Source organism: Scylla paramamosain, chromosome 32 (genome assembly GCF_035594125.1).
Source record: "Scylla paramamosain isolate STU-SP2022 chromosome 32, ASM3559412v1, whole genome shotgun sequence".
Lineage (NCBI taxonomy): Eukaryota > Metazoa > Arthropoda > Malacostraca > Decapoda > Portunidae > Scylla > Scylla paramamosain.
In genome coordinates, this window is record NC_087182.1 from 2033351 (window position 1) to 2052890 (window position 19540).

The 19540-nt window shown below is 45.5% G+C and overlaps 1 protein-coding gene across 10 annotated transcripts in view; it reads left to right on the forward strand.

The window, feature by feature from the left end:
• Positions 1-16899, forward strand: part of LOC135089012 (espin-like) — a 112121-nt gene extending 95222 nt beyond the window's left edge. For 2 of the 10 annotated variants that reach the window (XM_063984147.1, XM_063984136.1), the window contains 7 exons: positions 8686-8907; positions 9556-9660; positions 9929-10291; positions 10522-11331; positions 11457-11638; positions 11926-12116; positions 15961-16899. In XM_063984147.1, the coding sequence (XP_063840217.1) occupies positions 8686-8907; positions 9556-9660; positions 9929-10291; positions 10522-11331; positions 11457-11638; positions 11926-12116; positions 15961-16240 (2153 nt within the window). In that variant the 3' untranslated portion in view covers positions 16241-16899. Of the gene's footprint in view, positions 1-1065; positions 2883-8685; positions 8908-9555; positions 9661-9928; positions 10292-10521; positions 11332-11456; positions 11639-11925; positions 12117-13714; positions 13827-15960 lie in introns of those variants that run through there. The other 8 variants (XM_063984139.1, XM_063984141.1, XM_063984140.1 and 5 more) reach the window with 8 other exon arrangements.
• Positions 16900-19540: the final 2641 nt, after the last annotated feature.

Genomic DNA, 19540 nt, shown 5'->3' on the forward strand with positions numbered 1-19540 from the left:
TGTGTGTGTGTGTGTGTGTGTGTGTGAACTTATTGTGCGCATTTACGTGAGGGAAAATCATTATCTCTCTCTCTCTCTCTCTCTCTCTCTCTCTCTCTCTCTCTCTCTCTCTCTCTCTCTCTCTCTCTCTCTCTCTCTCTCTCTCTCTCTCTCTCTCTCTCTCTCGTTAACTAACACGAACCATTAATATTGTTTAGATACGCCAACGATAACAACATAAACACATTTCCTATTTCCTCAACCCTTTCTCCCCTCCTCTCTATTCCCCTTACCCTTTTCCTCTCCCTTTTTCATCCCTCATGTTCCTCCCTTTCCACCACCCCTCACTCTCACCTTCCATTCCCTCCCTCACCACCTCTTCATCTATTCCACCTCACCCATGCCCCTGTTTCCTCTATCGTCTTTCTGTCCACTTCTCTATCTATTCTCTCCCTCTGCATTTCCTTTCCACATCCTTGTCTGGCGTAATGTGGTGGACAATGGCGGTGTTGAAAGGGTTGCCTGTGATGATGATAGGGAGGAGGAGGGGGAGGTGGGTGATGGGTTTCATAATAATGTGTATCAGTGTTTTGTTTTTGTTTTTTGTTTTTTTTTTGGTGGGGGGAATGGGGGGACTGTTTTAGGTTCCTTGTTTTTTTTTTTTTTATGGTTCCCTCCTTCTTTTAACTTTCTTTCACTGTTTTTTAGTGGTTGAGTAGTAGCAACAGTAGAGAGAGAGAGAGAGAGAGAGAGAGAGAGAGAGAGAGAGAGAGAGAGAGAGAGAGAGAGAGACCTCTGAATGTATTGCCAATCCGTCCTTTGCATGCCTGATGAGTTTAATCAGTGTATCGAGGAAGAGGAAGAGGTGCTAGTGGGTCTGTGTGTTTTCTCTTAAGTCAACTGACACACATACACGCGAAGTGAGGGAAGGCCGCCAGCCAGGAGGAAACAGGCGAGGAAGAAAACAGAGCAGCACACATCCATAATACTTGCGTTCCCTCGCTTCCACGTGTTCATTGTGTCACTGCGGGCCTGGTTATCGTGTGTTGCCGAATGCAGCTCGCCAGTGTCACGTATTGAAGTTCTTCGTTCATTCAAGGTCGATTTGAAGCCATAGTGAACATTGGACAGATCTGAAGCGTGACCCTGCGGCCTGGTGACCTCGCGGCGTAGCGTGATGGAGTAGCGCGGCGCCATGCTGGAGGTGCTGGTGCTGGGCGTGGTGGGCCTCGCCTACACCTGCGTTCAGACACTTTTCTTCCTCAACTGCCTCAACTCGCGGCGGCGGGAGAGGCGGCGGCTGGAGCGAGTGTTCAGAAACAGTCTGAGGACGGTCAAGGCCCCCAGCGGGAAGGAAACGCACCGTTCCCACGAGAGACATGAAGCGGAAGTGTCTCCTGCAGTCCGAAATGAAAACGGGACCGCGGCGGAGCAAGTCACCTGCAGCAACACAAACACCACGGCTGGGCGGTGCGAGGGGCGGCTGGTAACGCGGCTTGTGGTGAAGAGTGGGAAGGAGGCCGCCCCAGGGTCCCACGAGGGAGTGTCCGCAGACCCGCGCTACGTCCGCGTGCAGAATGTCATCGTGCACCACGGCGAGCCAGGTGTGGAAGCTGGGCGTGAGTCTGCATCTGCCGGCCTGGATTCCCCGCCGCGGCAGCCTGCCAGTGTGAGCCTCGACCACCACGGAGGCACCACTGCGGCTCCCGAGGGTGCTGTCAACACCATCACCGTTAACTCCAACATGATCCAGGTGTCTGGCGACGCCCACCCGCTGCTTCCACCCGCTTACGAGTCACTGGAGGGCGAGCCGATGTCCATCCTGACGCAAGTGACCACGCTAGGAGAGGACAGCGGCGACGGGCGCCACACTCCTCCAGATTACTCCTGCATCGCCGAGGAGGACATGGAGGCGCCGCTGCAAGACTTGTCGCTGGGCGGCGGCCAAGGACCCGTGGACCTCCTCGGCACTATATCTCAGATCCTTCGCAGTCCACCTGAATCCATGGAGCCTGGCAGTGAGGCGGTGCACCTGTACGAGGCGCCCACGGAGGTGCCTCCCCTGAGCCCCGCCCCACAACACGTGGTGTCCCAGGTGGGCGGAGGTGAGGAGGTCAGCTGGAGGATGACGCTCAGTAGCGAGGACTTTCACGCCGCGCCGCCACCACCTTGGGCCAGCGTGTCGCGGCCTGATGTGCCCCTTCCCCGGGACACGTGGACGCTGCCCCGGCCGTGCCGGCGCGTCACGCCGAGCCACGGCTCCCTACCCAGACCCAGAGAGAAATTGTCTGTCGCTCACGCGGCGGAGGGCAAACTTTCCTCGCGCCTCACACCGCCACGACCCACCTCCGTCCACCCCGCGGGGCGTGACGAGGCGTTGCGGGCCGGCGGGGCTGCGCGAGGCACCATCACCTTCCAGTTGGACTCCGCCCCGCCCAGCGACGACACCTCCCCGCCGCTGGCCACCCCCCGCACCGCTAGCAGTGACCCGATAGCGAGCAGGCGGGAAGCAGCGAGTGACGGAGAAAACAGTGATTCGGAAGTCAGTGAGCCGCCGCCTGCAGGCCACAGTGACGAGCAGGGTGGCGGGACGGCCGTGACGGAACACTCGGAGGCCCCCGACGCCCACCACGGGAAGCAACCTTCAGGGTACGAGCCAGACGTGAAGGCCGCTGTGTATGAACCGCCTGAGGACGACCTTCCCTCCCCCGCCATGGCCGCACCCCTGAGGCAGCCCGAGGGAGGGGGCGAGGCGGGCTGCGCCGGCGACAACATCTACGAGGAGATCAAGGAGGACTTGCCGCTGCACGTCGCCGAGGACAGGGACAGCGTGGCCTCCGAGGTGCAGTACGAGAACATTTCCGAGTCCGACACCCATGCAGACTCCGGATACGAGTCCCCAGGTTGGTGGCGCGGCGCGGCTATCAGGAGTCTTGGGGTGGGAACCGGAAAGTGCCCGAGGGAGGGAGGCTATCGAAGGGAACTTTGAGGCTCTGTTGAACTCCACCTTGAGTCCTTGAACTGTCTCGCAGCCTCGCCGCGTTCAGGTACAGTCGGACACTTGTGTTGCATGATAAAGGTGAGATGGACAAGTTTCACCGGACACTACGAACAAAAGCAGCGCATTTGCTCCTCTCAGAAATAACGGTAGATGATTCTTGCTACGTGAACAGGTGTCTAATGCTCAGGTAATTTAAGATTAATTTCGGGGTAAATTACACCGCGTTGTATTGCCAGGTAGTTGGGTTTTGTAACTAATCATAGGTTGGCGGGAGGTAATTACTCGTGAGTGCGTGGAGTCTGTCGTCGTGTCTTCCTTTAATGTTTTGTCCAGACGTGACTTACCATCTTGCCTGCGTGTCTCAGCTTTCATCTGGCTTCTTGTGCGTGTGTCAGTCCGAGCTTAAGTTCATGTTACCATGGGTAGTCATTTATCCAATTGTGTGTGTGTGTGTGTGTGTGTGTGTGTGTGTGTGTGTGTGTGTGTGTGTGTGCGCGCGCACGAGCAGGTATGACAGGTTGAAGTTTTAATTACCAGACTCCCACACGCGGTCACCAACGCTTTCTACTTCCGCCCTTACTCCTCACCACTCCTTCCCTCCGCCTCTCTTTCTTCCCACACTTCTAATCTCTCCTTCACCTCTCCTTCACCTTCACAACATCCCTCAAATCATCCATAACAGTTCTTCTCTTATCTCCTTCTCTTTCAACCTCTCCTTCACCTTTCAAACATCCCCTACCCACCAACATCCCTCATCTCCTACTCTTCTCACCTCTCCTTCACCTCCCTAACATCCTATCCACCCACATCTTTCATCCATAACACTCCCTCTCCCATCTCCTCCTCTTCCCGCTTTCCACAAACCAAGAGGTGTGAAAAGAAAGGAGGAAGTGATGAATGGGAACCGGCGAGTCAGAATAACAATGAGTAATCAATCTCCTGAAGAAGTTAGTCAATAAAGCAGTGAAGAACTTAGCTTATTATTGCTGAAGCCAGGCGTGACAGAGAGAGAGAGAGAGAGAAAGGGAGAATAATTAGTTTCCTTTGACCACGCCTCTTAGGAGATAGTGATGTGTTTACTCTCTCTCTCTCTCTCTCTCTCTCTCTCTCTCTCTCTCTCTCTCTCTCTCTCTCTCTCTCTGGTAATAACAACACTACCAATAATAAGAAACGCGGATTTAGTTTCTCTGTTCCGGTATTGAGATGAACACAAGGCTGGATTTATTTGCAAGGCGGCCGGGATGCTCAACGGGTATGAAAGGAGATCAATAACCAGACAGGGGTGTTTGTTGGGCCTGACAGCAATACTTGGACCGTGTGTGTGTGTGTGTGTGTGTGTGTGTGTGTGTGTGTTTTGAAAGTTTCTACTCTTCCCTCGTGGTGAATTGAGTGATGTAGTAGTTGTAGTAGTAGTGGTGGTGGTGGTAGTTGTAGTAGTAGTAGTAGTGGTGGTGGTTGTGGTGGTGGTGGTAGCAGTGTCAAAAATTCAATAACTTCTCGGAAATATGAGGATAATAATAATACTCAATAATGCAAACCACTTTTTTTATCTCTTTTTGTCATGACTTGAGAAACTTACACTCACCATTACTTCTCACGTATTTAGGTTTCGGGGAGAGAGAGAGAGAGAGAGAGAGAGAGAGAGAGAGAGAGAGAGAGAGAGAGAGAGAGAGAGAGAGAGAGAGAGAGAGAGAGAAACAAAAAGAAAATATCAGGGTCAAGACTTAATTCTTTTGTCGTGATTTGAGGCGCTAAAAGGCGGCAACTCTGCTGCTGTTGCGCCCCTGAACGACGTTTGGCGGAGAGAAAACCAAGAAAAACGGTCGTCAGGTTGGTGATTGGTTGCTCTTTTACGTCTCCCCCCTCTCCTCCTTCCCTCCCTCCCTCCCTTCCTGCTCTCTCACCCCCCCAAACCTCAAGACACGACGCCAGGTGGCAAGGCGGTGCGCGTGAAGATTGTAACAGATTAACTTTCGTAATGGTGACTTATGAGATGATTCGTGTCCAGTATCGTTTGTCAGGAGTCATTGATTGGATTCTTTTTCTGTATTTTCAGTTTTTTTTTTTCTTTTCTTTTCTGAGGGGTGTTCGGTTTCCTTTTTTTTCGGTTATCTGATATTTTTTTTTCCGTCTAATTTTCTTTTATGTCTTTTTTCTTGTTTTTTGTTTTTTTTGTCAGGTGTTCGCTTCATTTTTTTTTATGTCCGTTTTCTACAATTCATCCTTCTGTTATTACTTTTCATAGCGTAGTTTTGTTTATTTGTCTTTTTTTTGTGTGTGTGTGTGTGTTCCAGTCACGCATCCCTGCTCGCACTTCATATTTTCTCTTTGCGCCATTAATATACCCAGCTTTGTTCCTTTAGATCCTTTATGCCGTTTGATTTACTTGAATATCACTTGCTTTCATTACAGAGAAAGCCGATTTAACACAAGAATCTCCCCGAGGAACTTAAATCCACGTCGAAATCAGGTCTAGAATGGCTGCACGTCTCGCCTCTCGTTTATTTATCCAAGAAAAATCACGCGGAACGAAGACTGTTGTGTTTTCAGCAATAATTTCTTTTGCTAAATCACTAATCTGCCTCCGGGCCCTCTAGCGGTTCTCTCGCGCCCACCACAGTTAAAGGAAGCAACTGCGACTGCGGTTCTGCTGTTAGTGGTCACGTGGTAGCAATTTGTAACGGTGGTGATGGTGGTGGTGGTGGTGGTGGTGGTCATAATGCTTGCCAGGATTCGTTTAGTGATAAGCATGTTGTAAAAAGTCGACCACCGTTGTAACTGCATTAGTAGGAATGGCAATAACAACAGTAACACTACTACTACTACTACTACTACTACTACTAGTACTACTACTACTACGTGGATTGCATTAGAAAGAACAACAATATCAACAATGATAACAACAGCACCAACGGCAACAATATAGCATAAACTCCAACTACTATTACTACTACTACTACTACTACTACTACTAATCATCAGCAATAATCTTACATCGGGTTTCCACACCAAGACGTGACTGATTAGCGAGAAGGTAAAGAACACTCAGCTGGCGTCCTGCTGCAGGCCAGGTGCGGGGAAAGAGAAGGGAGGGACGCGAAGAGAAAGACGAGAATGTAGGAAACGGAGACTGAAGGGAGGAAAGCGAAGAAAAGGCGAAACTAAAGAATAAGAAGGAAGGGAAGTGAACAGAAAGACGAAAATGTAGGAAATGGAAGAGAATAATGGGAGGAGAGCGAAGAACAGACAAAAATGTGTGAAATGTGAAATATAATCTGATAAAGCGCTTGTGTATGTGAAAGAAATTGAGGATGAGGGAAGTGGAGCTTTAAAAAGATTAGATAAATTTATGAATATAGGTGATAGGTGGATATAGGCATGTTTTTTTTATATCCAAAGGACTGCCACGTGTAGGCCTTCTGACTTTTTACAAATTTCCTTATGCTCTTATGTAAGGAACCAGAAAAACAAAACAAAAACAAAAAATAGTTGAACAGTTGAAGAAAACGTAAAAACTGATGGTTATAGAAAATGAGGTTACCGAGAAAGACAAATTTATCAGGTAACAATGAAAATGAATGAAGACGCGACCTTAATAGAGCTTTAAAAAATAGCAAAGAAAATCATGATGGGTAATTGTTGAAGAATCTCAGCTCAATATACCAAAAACGAGAGATCTACAATAGCTTCCCCTTAAATACAGCGATGATTGGGCTTCATGTCATTATTAGAAGAAAATTACACGATAGAAAGTAGGAAAATTGCAAAAGAAAACGGGGAAATAGCGAGTCATGGAAAACGGAAGATAATACGAAGATTTAGGCAGATAATGACGATTGGGAACCTCTCTCTCTCTCTCTCTCTCTCTCTCTCTCTCTCTCTCTCTCTCTCTCTCTCTCTCTCTCTCTCTCTCTCTCTCTCTCTCTCTCTGCTTAGCTAACCGCCTTTCCCTTTCTATTCTCCCTGCTAACTCTCTATAAATCTTGGCCTTGTTTCTACACCCTAGTGACCACGACTCCCTGCCGCCTCCTCTGCTTCCCTGCTTATTTACTACTGCTACTCAACTCTCACCTGCTCCTTGTGCTGCTTTCCGCCCCGAATTTCAAGCGGGAAACGGACCCTGACTGTAATTTTTTTTTTTATTTGTTTTATTTAATTTTATTTTATTTTTACCTTTATTTATTTTTTTCACAAGATGAGAAAGGTTATTGTTTTCTTCGTATTTTGTGGTATGGTCACGTTTGTTGTTGTTGTTTTTGTTGTAGCTGCTGTTATTGTTGTTGTTCATGTTATTGTTCTTGTTCTTGTTCTTCTTCGCCGTCGTCATGGTCGTTGTCATCGTTATCATCATCGTCTTTCTGTTGGTATCACTGTTTTTCTTGTCGCTACTGCCGCTGCTGTTAGAGTAGGAAGTAACTCATTATTCTGCTCGCATTTCCCACTTCCACTGCACCTCGTTCTTCCTTTGTGTTCTACTTGGTCCCAGCACGTAGTCGCTTTAGGAAGACCCCAGCAGGAGAGCGAACCAGAGGCGCGGTGTGCAAGGGAACCGTAATGTGCCACCTGCCTGATGGTTAGATTACTTCCTGTTTATTGAGTCTTCGTGTGTACCTGTCGAGGGTGTCACCTGGTGGCTTAATGAACGGTGCTACTGTAAAGTTACGGTACCATATATTGAAGATAGTAGTAGTATTAGTAGTTTTTGCTGTTATTGGTGTTGTTCTTATGACTAAATAATGTCTAACGATTTCTCAGTCAAGCGATAAAGAAAAAAAAAAAAGCTTTATTTTAAGACAGGTCACACTCCGTCACCTCCTGCTCACACACAGTCACCGAATCTTCAGTGAGGCCAACAGACATCCTACAGGCTACCTCTAGTCCCGTTCCTTGTTTATCTTTCTCTCACGCACTTCACCACCTGCAGTCACACTCTCCCAGTCACGCTCCATTAGCTCAGCGTGACTAAAACTTAATGGGAGAAACTAGATGGACACGGTCAGTTCTCCGAGGGGCGGCGCCGAGGTAGGCAGGAAGGGAGGGGGAGAGATGAGTGAAATAGTACGAGGTGTGAGGTTGCTGGAAATAAGACAGGAAGAGAAAGGGAGTTTAAATGATGTGGTATGCTGTATAAAATCAAAAAGCACTTATTTATACTTGTTTTTTTCTATGTTTATTTGCTTCATTGCCCATATTATCACGGTTGCTATAATGGAATATGTTTTAGGCTCGTATTAATGGCGTTGGTCTAGTTGTAATTTCAATGCGCAGGTTTTATCTCTCTGTTCCGCTTTCTTGCTTTCTCCGCATCATGTCCTTCTCTTGTAATTCTTGCCACGTGCTCCTCCGCTCATTCTTCGCTTCTTTTTTTTTTTTTCTTTCTTTTTTCAACTTCTTTTATTGGTCATTGCCGCATTTGCATATTCTCTCTTTCTTGTTTTCTTATCCATTTCTTTCCTTTCTGCATTAGTTTACCTTCACTCTTTTATACCCATTTCACCCATTCACCCTCTGCCCCCTCCCCCATCACCATTCACACGCCTCACTTCTCATCCACGTCCTTTTCTCAGATAACTAGCATGTTACAGCGCCGTATCTCAGTCAGTGCTCTTAGTTTATCATTGCCTTATTCACATTCGGCCATCCATCTCACACGCCTCAGTTATCCTTGGTTCTCCTCCATCTCATGTCCTCTTCTCGTGTTGCAGTGAAGGCAGACATCCACAGCAGTGATGACGCGGCCTCCACCTCGAGCGGCTCCTCCCATGATCACCACTACGAGGACATCAACCCGACACACCTGCCAGAGGGACGCCCCAGGGACTCCTCGACCCTGCGCCGCTCCAGATCAAAGCAGGACGTGGTAGACGAAGACGACGAGGCAGCCAGACAGAGGCAGCGGCTTCAGGGCCTTGATGATCTGATTGCTGGTGAGTGCAGGCCGTGGGTTGCTTCTTGCTGGGGCTGATGCTGTGTTGGGTTGTCAGGATTGGTGTCTGTTTGCTTTTTTTTTCGAGCTATGTTGCTTGTGTGTGTGTGTGTGTGTGTGTGTGTGTGTGTGTGTGTGTGTGTGTGTGTGTGTGTGTGTGTGTGTGTGTGTGTGTTTGTCATTGTTTGTGTTTGGATTAGATTGTAGGAAGAAGAAAGGAGATAGAAGATGTGTGTGTGTGTGTGTGTGTGTGTGTTGATAAGAGTTACGTGTAATTTGGCTTACTGGTATGATATGTTCAGAAGCTTCAGCCTTTACTGCTATTAAATTTTCCTAATATGTAAAAAGCTTTGCAAGTTTTTGCTTGCTGACTAAACTTTTCAACAGAAGCAAGCAGTGAAGACCATTATATAGTATATGTTGCTGTAAATACCTGCCATTTCTCAGTAAAACAGTATTAGTCCAGAATACTGTACTACTGCAACAAATCCAAAGCACCAGAATTACGACAGACTGACAAAAATGGGTAACCGTGATGAGCAAGAAAATTCCATGGCACCTTTAACTCCCCCAGATACAGATTGAATAAATTGACTTTCACTTGTATCTCCAGTGTTCCCAGCCCTGACCCTTGACTCATTGACCACAGGTGTCCCCCCGCCGGACTACGACCGGGGGGCGCCACTGAGCGACGAATCAGCCCGACCTGACGTCTGTAACAGTGGCTCGCAGGGGGACATTCCTCCGCCGGCTGGTACGTCGGGAAGGAGAGGAGGAGGAGGTGGTGGAGAAGGAGATGGAGGCTTGCTTGAATCTTATCCTTGTTGTAGTAATGTGGTTTATTGTCACTTTGTTTATTTGCATTTCCAAGTACGCTTTTGTCCTGTATCATTCGTTGCTATCAGTGTGTGTTCAGTACCGGTGACTGCACAGTGTACACAGTCTTGGTCCTTGAAATACTGAACATTTTTGTAGTTTTAGTGAGGTTGGTCAGTGCCTCATGATGCCCTGTGTCACTACAGAGTTTGGGGATGATGATGATGGAGAGGAAGAAGCAACAGGCCGCCAGAGACTCCATTCAACACATTCCATGCCACCCACTTCCTCCCACTCCCACGGCCGCACTCCAGTCTCCCGCACCAATTCAGAGCCGCCACCGCCGCCGCCGCCACCCATGCCAGACACAGCAACCTCCCCGAGACAGTCCCCGAGCTCCTCACACAGATCGGCTGAGGAGGCTAATGGCATCTCACCCGCCTCCTCCAAGCCTCCCTCCCCCAGGTCTGCCCACAGCTCGGTGGAGGAGAGGGAGGAGGAGGAGGATCACGTTGATGAGGGCCTCGGTGGCAGCCCCTCTTCATTTGTCAGGAGGAATTCACAGAGAAGTGAGAAAAGTTCCATTGGTAGTGAGAATTTTGTTGTGCATGTAATTTGTCTGCAGAGAAAAGAGTATTTTTAGCTTGAAATATTTTTTTGACAAACAATCTGATCACATACTAAGATTATGCAAGTATGGAAATTATATTACTTATTGCATGTCACTGGCCAGTTTTCATTTATCTAGAGCATCTGTAATTAAAGAATTTCCCAATTTGACTGTGTTTATCCTCACCAGGCTTGAATGGAGAGCGCCCTTCATCATTGCCCCTGGACATGGCTGAGCATTACGGTAAGATCATGGCTGATGGGAGGGAGAGAGAGGTCGCCGCTTCCAATGAGGAGCTGGGCCACTCCCCGCAACTCGGCAAGTCTCACCTCATGCATGGGAAGACCCTGCCATTCATTCCCCCCAAGTTCCCCACCCAGCCTTCAGACTCTGGCCTCATCAAGCCCTCAGAGTACCTGCGTTCACTCGGAGAAAGCACCATTGCACGTTCACCAAGCGGGGAGGCAAAGGCAGGCCACGGATCACACCAAACTGGGACCCTACACCACAACGGCACTTCACACCAAATCAGTACAGCGAATCACAACGGTACATCACATTACAGTGGCATAACGCCCCTCTCTGCCGCGACACACCACAGCGACACAGAGCACGACAGTGGAAGCGCACACCACACAATTACAGAAGAGATTGACACCCATGATGCCAGCAACGGCTCGGCATCTGTCATCCCTCCCCCACTCCCTGCCATCCCAGAGTCTAGCGAGGAAGACCCAGCCACTAAGGATATTGGTAATGGTGCTCCTCCTCCTCCTCCTGCTCCTCCTGCTCCCCCTACTTCTTCCTCCTTCAATACGATGTCCAGCACACGCACCAACACACTAAACACCAACCACAGCAACAACAACACACTCTCTCACAACAGCAACAAGACAGTGCTGCCGACCATCAGTGTGACAGACCTACAGAGTGTTCAGCTGAGGAAGATTGAGACCAAGAGTGTGAAGCCAACCTCCATTGCCCTCAAGCTACCTGTGTGTAAGTGAACAGCCCTTCTTCTTATGCTGTTTTGATATTGTGTGGATAGAATAGACAGAAAACTTTTATCTTTGCTAAATGTACGTGTTCTTTGTTCCTCGTTCCTGATGGTGGACTTTTTGCAGCACCACCAGAGCCACTGATCAACTCTGTCAAGAATGATGTCATTGCTGAGCTCAAGATGGGAGTTGATATCCCCGGCATCAAGAAGCTGAAGTCGGAGCGAGCCAAGGAGGAGGAGATCCACATCAGGCAGGAGAAGGAGGAGCTTTCCAGACAGTTTTCTGCCAGTAAATTTGTGGATCAGGTGAGTGGAGTGTGAGGTTCTGATGCACTAGTGAGCTGCTGAGTTATACAAGACATAAGGATTGGAACTCCTAAGGATTATGAATGTAAACAATTTAACATTTGATTTAGTAAAGGGTGTCATTGTGATCATGAGTAGACGAACACATTCAGCATGTCAAATTTTTTATCCTTAACCATAGTTGCTCATCCCCAAAAGGCACGTGATGTTCAGTCATATTCACCGGCAATATTTTCTTGTCATGCCACTGAACACAAGGCAAGACGGTAACACCTTTGAAATTCCAGGTGCCAGACACTGACCCATCTGGGAACCGCATCCCAGACTGGAAGAGGCAGATGCTGGCGAGAAAGGCAGCCGAGCGCGCCAAGAAGGAGGCAGAGGAGCAGCGGCTGCAGGAGGCAGAGGAGAAGAGACTGCAGTCCATCCCCCCCTGGAAGCGACAACTGATGATGCGGCGGGAGGACGATGCACGCCGGTGAGCCTCCCTGAGATGCTGCAGTGATATACCAAGCTTCCAGGCACAGACAATATGCATCATTACCTTCATAGATAGAATTTAAGGCCATAGCTTTCATAAGACCCCTCAGAGATATACCAAGCATCCAGGCCAAGCTACTCTAAGACACCTCATTGATATACCACACTTCCTGGTCCCAGCAAACACACATTATTTATCCTCATAGATAGCTTCCTTAAGACCACTCAGAGATAGACCAAACTCCCAGGCCCAATTTCCCCAAGACCCCTCAGTGATATACCAAACTTCCAGAACCAGTTACTCCAAGACACCTCCATGATATACCAAACTTCCATTGCCAGAAAATACACATTATGTAGTCCCATAGATAGCTTCCATAACACTACTCAGAAATAAACCAGACTGCCAGGCCAAGCTTCCTTAAGACCCCTCAGTGATATATCAGGCCCAGCAGGTAGACATTATATAACTCCATTGATACCTTTTCACCATTACTAGTACATTTGTGGACTTTATCTTCCCTTTGATGAATTGTAATATGATTTTCTTTTGATGTGGCTTAAGATTTGTATGTTTTTATTCACGATGAAATACATACGTGATTGTTCTTACACTTCTTTGTTTTATGATGTGATTTATTCATACGGTACGACTCCTGTTTAAACTGGACTGTGCTTAGACTCTGTACTTACTCTTCAGAAGAACAAAGAGGCTTTGAAGTATAAGGCAGCCTCTACAAGACAGTTCTATTAGTGTTGTTCCATTTAGTCTTCCCTCATAGCCAAAATTGACAACTGATACTGAGTTACTCTATTTTAATCAGTAGTAATGCTCCTCTGGTGATAAAAACATTCCCCATCAAAAGTGTTAGTTACTGATGTACCGTAGTATGGTAAATCAAAGTCCCAAGCTCCACAAGTCCTGCTTAGAGGGCCTTCCTGTGCTGTGAATGTTTTGTTTCTTTCTGATCTGTTCCTCTTCTTCATCATGTTCTTTTCTCCGACTTGCTTGGTTTACTGTTTGTTCTTTTATCCTCATCTCTTTAAACTTTTCTTGATTAGTGATGAAGGTGACAGGAAAGCTTAGGCTCAATGGAGAGTATTCTGTATTCTCACATTTCTGCAAAAGATGTTTTTAGAGGTCTCTTTCAAAAGACTTTTGTTGAAACACTTGGGAATATAGAGTGCTCTTGTGTCAGTCTGAGTCTCCTCCCATCTTTTCCCTTTCATGTTTTTTTTATGTGTTGAGTTTTAAGATAGATGACCTGACCTGACCTGACCTGACCTGACTTGACTGACTTTACAGCATACATAGACTGCCAGTGTTTATGTAAGAATTGTTATCTTATCACTATATCTCGCTGGCCACAAACACATCATAGTGTTACATATACTGTACCATAAGCACTGATTCTCCTTGTAATTGATATTGTACATACATTGATACCTGCAGTGCTGTAACTAATTCATGAACTAAAGAATACTTGAAGTGAGCACAGCACTAGGATTACCAGCAGCCACTAATGAACTGTTTCTCTCCACACACAAGCAATCAGTGACTTTCCTGGCGCAATATCTCACTAGTTGTTGTTTCAGTAGCCATCCAGTCACAACATGCACGCAGTCTCCAGCCCACCTCGTCCGCATCCCAAGCACTAGACCCTAGTGTGAGTGGCAGGGTAGCTAAAGGGAACACAGAGGCAAGGAGGCAAGGGACTTCTGGTTTCTGCTCATGCTTGCTTTAAATGTGTTGAGGGAAGGGAGGAGTGGGGGAGGAATTGTCACAGCTGTCCTGGAGGCTTCACTGTGTGAGGATGGACGTGCACTGTCTGTCTCGTCCTTCATGGCATGCTGTACATTGTTCTCTGAGTCTTGGGCCTTGCATAAAGTTTTCTTGGTGTTGTGAGAACCTTGCCTTGGTGATCAGAAAGCTTCTTGACTGTTGTAATTTGGAAATATGTTTCATACTTCTGTGTTGGTAATGAATGGATAATACCTTTTAGTTACATTAATACTGACACTATCTTGTACATATGTCAAGTGTTAGATTTCTTGCAATGTAGAGATGGTTATTATTATGTATCCTACAGATATGATGCCCCCTGATACATGCACATCATAGTAAAGACACATGTATTGCCATCACCACTTGAGTCTGTGAAAGGAATATGACTACTAAGACAACAAGACTGACAGACAGACTACTAATGCCTTTGACTTTGAAAGGAAATTGAAACTCTGAAGACATTTGATGACCGACCAAACAAACTCAGACTTGTACATATGACATTGTTTTGTAGTAGTATTATAAATCCACAGTATGATGTATATATAGTCCTGTACTGAAATGTTTCTTCCTAATCTGCATGCATATGTGTTGTGCTTGTGTCTACTTCAGTAACTGGAAAAAAATTATTTCCTTTTACTCAGGTATACACAGTGCATACCTGTTTTCCCTATCTGTTAAATTGATTTGCAAGAAATGCTTCACTTCCAACTATCTATCTATCTGTCTATTTCCCTTTTTTTTCTATCTATCTATCTATCAATCTATCTATCTATTTATTTATTTAATACTAGTCCTTAAGAACTCCCATAGAGAATAACCATGACCAAAGTTACCATATTCTCTCTCTCTCTCTCTCTCTCTCTCTCTCTCTCTCTCTCTCTCTCTCTCTCTCTCTCTCTCTCTCTCTCTCTCTCTCTCTCTCTCTCTCTCTCTCTCTCTCTCTCTCTCTCTCTCTCTCTCTCTCTCTCTCTCTCTCTCTCTCTCTTATCTATCTATTTATCTAATGCTAGTCCCCATAGAGGATAACCATGACAAAAGTTACCATATATTTCTGTTCTTCTGCTTCCTTCCTGCATACTCTAGTCCCCTCTCCTCTATCTCCCATTCCTCACACACTCTGCCCCTCCTCCTCCAGTGTCATCATAAGTCCTCCTCTTGCTGTCTTGCACCAACGAATGTGTTATGATCCTACACACTCTTGCACCATCCATCTATAGATTAAATAGCCATGAAGATGTCACACCCCTGCTGCATGCCACCCTTCTGTTCCAAAACCTTCACTCTTGCCCTTATTAAAAAGCTTCCTTCTAAGTAAATTTCCTCTTGCCATACATGTTCAGTATACATTCCCATATTGCTGTTATTGATTCTGCCATATACTTTTTTTTCAATGTAGTATAAACTTTCTTCCCTTTCTTCCATCCATTCAACCCTCTAAGTGAAAAATTTGATCTTATTCCTTTTCTTTTCTAAAATCTCAGTGGTTTAAATCCTTCCTGCTCTTTGCTGAAACTTTCTTTCTGTGAGCTGCACTTTGTTGTCTTCTGTACATTAATTCAGATCTTGCTGTGGCTCTAACTGCAAATTATAAACTTTTGATCTGCTGTACTAAAAACCCATTGAGTCATTCTTCGTAGATTTTTCCTCTTGTTTTGTTGAGATTTGCCATTTAATTTAATAATATCTGTAACATGTTTTCCTGAAGCTATATATATGGTAACCTGCTGCCAATTATAAACCTTTACGGACATTTGTTCAGCTATTCAAAAAAGTCAACTACAAATAGCTTTTTTATATCTCCATTTTAAACAAGATAATATTTGTATCTTCATGTAGTGTACAAAATTGCAACATTTGTGTACCAAGACTAACAATACAGTGCGAATTTTAAAAAGTTCATAGCAAATACCCTTTTATATTATCACTTCATACAAGATAATCTTCGTTTCTTCATGTAAATTACGAAACTGCAACTAAGACCTAATTTTACAAAATTGCAAGATCTTCTGTGCAGTGTGAAGCGACAGAAGAGTACAGTGTTCCATCTTTGCAGGGCTCCATTGTATGTGCCCAAGGTGGAGGAGGTGAAGAGGATCAAGGTCACCAACATTGGGCACCAGGACTCCCCCCAGCCCTCCGAGAGAACCCAGGAGAAGGAGAGCACTGCAGGAGGGAGCAGCAGAACCACCACCACCACTACCATCACCGCCACCATCTCCTCCACCCACACCAGGAGCCCCATCGACACCAGACAAGAGGAGGACGAGGAGCCGCCCAACCCCTGGCGCACTAATCTTAGGAAAACTAATAGTAAATTGAATCTACATGAGTGAGCTTGAGTGACCATCCATCCTCCTTCCCTTCTTCCTCTTCCGTCCTTGAAAAAATTAAATAGCTTCGTTTTTATCAGTTAGTGCTGCAGTATATATGGCATTTTCTCCTCTTCCATTTATTTAAGTCATGTTATATATATTCCTTCCATTCTTGTAGCACACACTATGTATATTTTGTAATAGACTAACTTTTCCATGTGTATCTCTTATCCTTGACTTAATTTTAAGGAACTGAGTCATTATGTCATATTTAAATAAAAGAGTATTAACCAGCTTGTAAAGGAAGACTGTATTTATGTACATAGATTATTATATATGTGTATTCTCTGTAAATAAGTGTATGTATTGCATGTGCAGTAGCTCTATGTATACATCTGTAATATTAACCATGCAGACTGGCTGATTCACTGTGCCATGTATAGAGGTGGTGTCCAAGATGTCACTCAGCGTTATGACAGAGTGCTGTGCTTCCCCTCTGCTTCAGGCCGGCAGGCAGGACACACCCAGCCTGCCCGCCCGCCGCCTTGCCCCTCACTCCCTACTACACTGGCTTCTCCTTTGATTTTCTTTTTTTTTTACTGTCATCATAACCACAGGGACTATAGCATCAAGTATACTATGTCCAGGCCGCATGGAGCTTCAGATTAAATATTTTTCACTATTTGATGTCTTTTTATCATGCCAACTCCTTTTTTTACCTGTGTTTGTTTCCTTATTTTTTTTTATTTTTTTTCCATTAGTATTGTTTTATTATCATGTCAATTTGTTCTTTCATTTTATTTACTTGTTTATTCATCTTTTTATCATTTTTTTTTCATCGATATTTCATGAATTTATTTACATAGTACGCCCTGCAACTCTAAACAAAAATGGAAAAGGCTGATAAGTGGCGCTAGTGTAGTGTAGCGTCAGAGAAAGAAAAGGAGAGTAAAGGAAAAGTTCATTTGCTCCTGGCCAAGCAGTGAAGTAAAACATGAAGAGAGGAGGGGTGGCGACTTTCGGTAGGTAGGTACCCTTGCGATGTGTATTGTATGAGGTCGGTAAATCATCAGGTAGGAAGGACTAAATATTCTAAATAGCGATGGTATTGTGTGTTGACGGAAAGCTGGGCGTTAAGTATCAATATGACCTACTTGGAGCTTCATATTAGGAGTCGTTTAAGTAATCTCGTGTAGTTTTGTAAGTAACGTTATACCTCACGTTATATCTCACCTGAAAAGTGAAAGGATATATTTAAAAGTTTATTACAACTTTACCATGCATGATGAAGCTACGCAACTACTGTTTGTAATGAGTTAAACACTTGCTGAGGGGTTCCGGATCTTTAAGGATTCGTAATAATAGTTCAAACCAGAGTTACCTTGTTACAGCTGTTAACCTTCGTTGATCGTGACGGAAATCATACATTTAAGGGCAATTTCATACAAGTGCGCGAGAAATAGTCAGTGATATTTTTACTCATTAGTATTCGGATATGTGGAGCGCGAAAATGATAGCGATAAGGGGGTTAGCCTTTTCTGAACAACATGAGTGTCCAGACCATTTCTGTCAGAGGACTAATTATTATGGCTGGTTACCTTATGGATTTTTCACCTTGCTGCAATTCAGACTGAAGGTGCCTGCTTGTCGCGCCATTGGTTTTTACCGAGTGTGCGGTGAGGGAATCAAAACTGGCACAATGATTGATAACACCATCTCAGTCTCACGCCTTGTCAGTAAGCGAGAGTCACTTGTACCCGGGGGAGTCACATGCAGGAAGCACTACTCATAATAGTCTGTTGAATATGCTTAATGCTACAACACGCAAGCCCACAACAGAGACGTAGTATCCTAAGAGCGTGGCAGTGGACGTCCTTGAGGCTCCACGTGCAATGCTAGAATAAACGTTTGTTGATACAGCCACTGGGCCTCACAATAATTTCCACGTTGAAGAAAAAGTTGCGATGTGGAAATTATTACTGTCGGTATTTATACTTCGTGATACGTTCACATACAACTCAAATCTACAAAATCAAGTTATAACAGTTTCTTCACAACAAGAAACATGTTTTACAGCTAGGCTGCCTCACCAAATATGTACTAGGTCTCTCTCTCTCTCTCTCTCTCTCTCTCTCTCTCTCTCTCTCTCTCTCTCTCTCTCTCTCTCTCTCTCTCTGTCAGGCAAGGAAGCAGGAGATTTGTGGCTGCCTTGCTCACAGGTGGCTGCCACTTAGGACTCAGAGGGTGTGCACCGTCATGAAGGAAGTGCTGGTTGACTTGTTTCACTCGTCCTCTCGCAAGGCATTTGACGCATAAATTATTCCTAACTGCATTACTTTAAGTTTTCTGGTGTTACAGATTCCGGTGACAGGGCATTCACGAGCTGGACCTCGTAAAACACAAATTAAGCAGCATTTGAAGATACGTATACCAAGTGATGTATGGAGACGCTCCTGTTTTAGAGAGCCACCAGACACTGAAAGTGAGTACACCTAAAATGTTTAGCAACCCCTGACCTCAATCGTGCCTCCAGTGCCCAGACCCAAGCTGGCAGTAGTGGACCTTGACCTCAGACAACTAAAACGCTGCTTTCATCTGATGGTTGTTTGCTTAACCCCTGCAGGAAATGCCTCGCCTGCACAGTTTCCTACTTACTGGCTTACTAACAATGAATGAAGATATATAATAAAAAAAGAAAACAATGATAAAGAAATTGATAAAATAACTAAACATCAAATTTCTAGTCCAGATAAGATTTTATTTCAGAAGCATATTTCGAGCAACTCGAGACTCCTCTGCTGCTTCATGATGAGCGGAGCACGTGCAGTGAAGCGACTCAAACTGTGGTGGTTGGCTGTGTTGCATGAGCCTCCGCCGCCTCTTTCCCTCACTGGCCATGGCTTGTGTTTGGCAGTTTGAAAACCACCACACAGACACCAGAAAAATGAAGTAAGATCTAAACTGTCTCATACATCTCTCTCTCTCTCTCTCTCTCTCTCTCTCTCTCTCTCTCCCAGATAGTACAAACTGGCATCTCTGTCCCAGTGTGTTTAAGACAACTCTTGGTAAAACGATTAGGGTTGGCACGAGACTGATTCGGTATCCAGAGCCAGTATTCAGAAACGCTCAGCTCTCTCACCATTACTATTTTCAAAGGACACCAGGATGATTAGCCGGACACTTAAGAGTGTTTATTAACTGAGTGTTTATTGATGTGGAAATCTTGCTAATCTGTCACTAGAACCGTAAAAACACCCTTAAAATTCGTGCAATTTCATCTAGAGCCTTTTGAAAGTAGTCGAGATGCGGCGCACGGGTGTT